Genomic DNA, 3,457 nt, shown 5'->3' on the forward strand with positions numbered 1-3,457 from the left:
GCCTGGGGGACGCTCCAGGACTGTGAGACCCACGTCTGTAGAACTTTTTGTTCATCTGTAGGATTTCTGTGGATCTCGTCTGGACAAGGAACTTCCTTGTCATCTGTTATTCCGAGCTGCACACCTGAGTCAGTGTCGGTGTTTCTGTGTTGCTGTGTATTTGTGTTGGTCGCGACCGGCCCCCATGGTCTGGGGAGCCCGATATTTTGGGGCTCAGCATGTATCTGAAGGATACGTGAACCTGAGCGAAGTGACAACCTCGCCATCTGATTTTGTTCTTTCAGTTTTTCTCCGGAGTGGCGCTAAGCGGTACCTTGTCACTGGCTGTCTATTTTTGTTGTTTCTGTTGTTTGTCTGTTTCATTGTGATTTTAGATTACCCCAAAATGGGACAACACCTAACCACCCCCCTGAGTTTAACTCTAGATCACTGGAGAGAAGTTAAGAGCCGAGCTCACAATCAATCTGTGGAGATCAAGAAGCACCAATGGATAACCTTTTGTTCCTCCGAGTGGCCAACGTTTAATTTTGGCTGGCCTCGAGATGGGAGTTTTGACTCTGATGTTATTTTTCAGGTTAAAGCTAAGATCTTCTCCCCTGGACTAACGGGACATCCGGACCAAGTGGCCTATATAGTCACTTGGGAAAATCTCTCCCTTGACCCACCGCCGTGGGTGACTCCTTTTCTCAGTCCTACACGAAGAGCCCCCCTCCCTTCTGCCCCTAATCCGGACCCTTCGACCACCTCTTTGTGTCCTGTTGTGGTAAAACAAAAGCCTGTTCTTCCCCCTGATGAGAGTGTTCCCGCTGATCTGCTGAGTGAGAATCCCCCTCCCTACCCCCCTCCCCCGCAGGCCGCTGCAGCTGTTCCAGACGAAGCCCCAGCAGAAGGACGGGAGGTTGCTCCCTCCCCCATCGCGGGGCGACTCAGAGAAAGAAGAGGACAGGGAGATTCCTCACACGTCCTGCCCCTCCGACTCGCAGGAGGGGAAGGAAACCAGTTTCAGTATTGGCCCTTCTCCGCTTCAGACCTGTATAACTGGAAAACTCATAACCCGTCCTTTTCCCAAGACCCACAGGCCCTAACGGCCCTGATAGAATCTATCCTCCTTACCCACCAACCCACGTGGGACGATTGCCAACAGCTCCTGCAAGTCCTCCTAACTACGGAGGAAAAGCAGAGAGTCATTCTAGAAGCCCGAAAGCATGTCCCGGGGGCAGACGGGAGACCAACCCAATTGCCAAACGAGATCGAGGCTGCCTTTCCCCTTACCAGACCTGCTTGGGATTTCAACACGGCTGAAGGTAGGGAGCACGTACGTCTTTATCGCCAGGTGCTTGTAGCGGGCCTCCAAGGGGCAGGGAGATGCCCCACCAATTTGGCCAAGGTAAGATCAGTAATGCAGGGAACCGACGAGCCGCCCACTGTGTTTCTAGAAAGACTTAAAGAGGCATATCGGAGGTACACTCCCTTTGATCCAGACAGCCCCGAACAGGAAGTAAGTGTTTCCATGTCTTTCATATGGCAATCAGCTCCTGATATTAGGAGTAAGCTCCAGAGAATGGAAAATTTGCAGGGGCAAGGTCTTAGAGACCTCTTGAGGGAGGCAGAGAGAATTTTTAACAAAAGAGAGACACCAGAAGAAAGAGAAGAAAGACAAAAAAGAGAGGCAGAAGATAGAGAGGCAATGAGAGATTGAAAGCGAAATAAGGAATTAAGCAGAATCCTGGCCACAGTAGTAAGAGAGGAAGACGAGGGCAGAGTAGAGAGGAAGGGAGATTGAGGGCGTGTCCAACTAGGGTCAGACCAGTGTGCCTACCGCAAGGAAAAAGGACACTGGGCAAAGGACTGTACCAAGAGAAAGAAGAAACAAAGGAAAGACAGAGCTGAAATCCTTAACCTTGATTAGGAAGGTCGGGGCCAGGAACCCCCACCCCGCCCAGGGATGGGAGGATGAGGATCAGAGACCGACAGCATGTTCCCCGACGTTGCACAGCACGCCCCCGGCCTGACCTTCGTCTCCACCCCTCCGCTCTGTCCCCTGTCCAGAGTCATCATGGCTTTTTGCCCTCAGTTGACGCTTTTACTTTGGAAAAACTACATTTATCGCAGGAGACAGCCGATCCAGCTACTCGAGGAACTGCTGTGGCCCCTGTTCCTGTTCTTCATCCTGGTGGCCATTCATCACTCGCACCCCCCAGTAGAGCACCACGACAAGCCACTGCCATCTGGCTCCAAGGACTGATCTACTCTTGCTTCCAACATCCAACGCCAGGAGAGAAGCCAGGGGTCCTGAGCAACTTTAAAAACTCCCTGGTCTCCCGGCTCCTGGCTGATGCCCGCTCAGTGCTGGGAGGCCGCAGTGCCCGAGACACACTGGCTGCCCTCGGGAAACTGTTGCCATTGCTCAGAGCTGCCCAAAGTGAAGCTTGGCTACAACGGAATGACCAGCCAAATGAAGAGCCCATGCTGACCACAGAGATCCTAGAGACGCTTCTGAAGAGGGCTTCCCTGGTGTCTGCAATGGGGCAAGCCCAGGACCCCCTGGCCCGCTTTCTGGATGCTGCTAAGGACTTTGCACAGGAGCTGCTGACCCTGCCCAGCCTGATGGAGCTCCGAGGTCTGCTGCGGAGGCCCAAAGGGATAGCTGGGCCCCTAGAGCTGATGTCAGAAGCCCCGTGCAGTGACAAGGGGCCTAGCAGCCCAGGTGGCCTCTCCCTCAATTGGTATGACGCCAGCCAACTAAGCCACTTCCTGGAGCCTGAGCTGGTGTCTACCCTGCCTGATAGCAGCCTCAGCTCTGCCTGCTCTGAGTTAATGGGAGCACTGGATGACCACCCACTATCACACCAAACTGGAGGAGCCGGAGCATTGACTAGAAGACATCTTTCCTCGATTCGGGATGCCTCAGGTAATAGGGTCAGATAATGGACCGGCCTTCGTCTCCCAGGTAAGTCAGAAAGTGGCCAGGTTGTTGGGAATTGATTGGAAATTACATTGTGCTTACAGACCCCAGAGCTCAGGCCAGGTAGAACGAATGAATAGAACAATTAAGGAGGCTTTAACTAAATTCTCGCTGGCAACTGGCACTAAGGACTGGGTGACCCTCCTCCCCCTAGCCCTATATCGGGCCAGGAATACTCCTGGGCCCAGTGGATTAACCCCCTTTGAAATTCTGTACGGGACCCCTCCCCCGGCTGTCTCTTTTCTTGATCCAGACATCTCTAACTTTGTTAGCACCCCTTCCCTGCAGACGCACCTGCGAGCGTTGCAGCTGGCACACGAAGAAATCTGGAAGCCCCTGGCAGCAGCCTACCAAGATGCTGTTAACACCCCTATTGCCCCCCCATCCCTTCCAACCAGGTGACACCGTCTGGGTCCGGAGGCATCAGGCTCGAAGCTTAGAGCCTCGCTGGAAAGGACCGTGCACAGTCCTCCTCACCACCCCTACAGCCCT

The 3,457-nt window shown here is 53.7% G+C and overlaps 2 protein-coding genes and 1 pseudogene across 2 annotated transcripts; 2 read left to right on the forward strand and 1 right to left on the reverse strand.

Annotated features, from left to right (window-relative positions):
* Positions 1-368: 368 nt before the first annotated feature.
* Positions 369-1,721, forward strand: LOC108490810. Its single transcript, XM_017797910.2, has one exon. The coding sequence runs from the start codon at positions 386-388 to the stop codon at positions 1,697-1,699; it is 1,314 nt and encodes a 437-aa protein (XP_017653399.1). The 5' UTR covers positions 369-385; the 3' UTR covers positions 1,700-1,721.
* Positions 1,719-3,347, forward strand: LOC108490812 (ATP-binding cassette sub-family A member 7-like). Its single transcript, XM_029563157.1, has 2 exons — positions 1,719-1,959; positions 1,993-3,347. Exons 1-2 carry the CDS (start codon positions 1,954-1,956, stop codon positions 2,926-2,928), a joined length of 942 nt encoding a protein of 313 aa, XP_029419017.1. The 5' UTR covers positions 1,719-1,953; the 3' UTR covers positions 2,929-3,347.
* Positions 2,071-3,457, reverse strand: part of LOC103733403 — a 4,469-nt pseudogene continuing 3,082 nt past the window's right edge.

The sequence above is a fragment of the Nannospalax galili genome, unplaced genomic scaffold, assembly GCF_000622305.1.
Source record: "Nannospalax galili isolate Female #2095 unplaced genomic scaffold, S.galili_v1.0 scaffold936, whole genome shotgun sequence".
NCBI classification, from domain to species: Eukaryota; Metazoa; Chordata; class Mammalia; order Rodentia; family Spalacidae; genus Nannospalax; species Nannospalax galili.

Bases quoted from the DNA above. Each gene is read 5' to 3' on its own strand.
- LOC108490810 (XM_017797910.2), top strand. From the start codon at position 386: ATGGGACAACACCTAACCACCCCCCTGAGTTTAACTCTAGATCACTGG.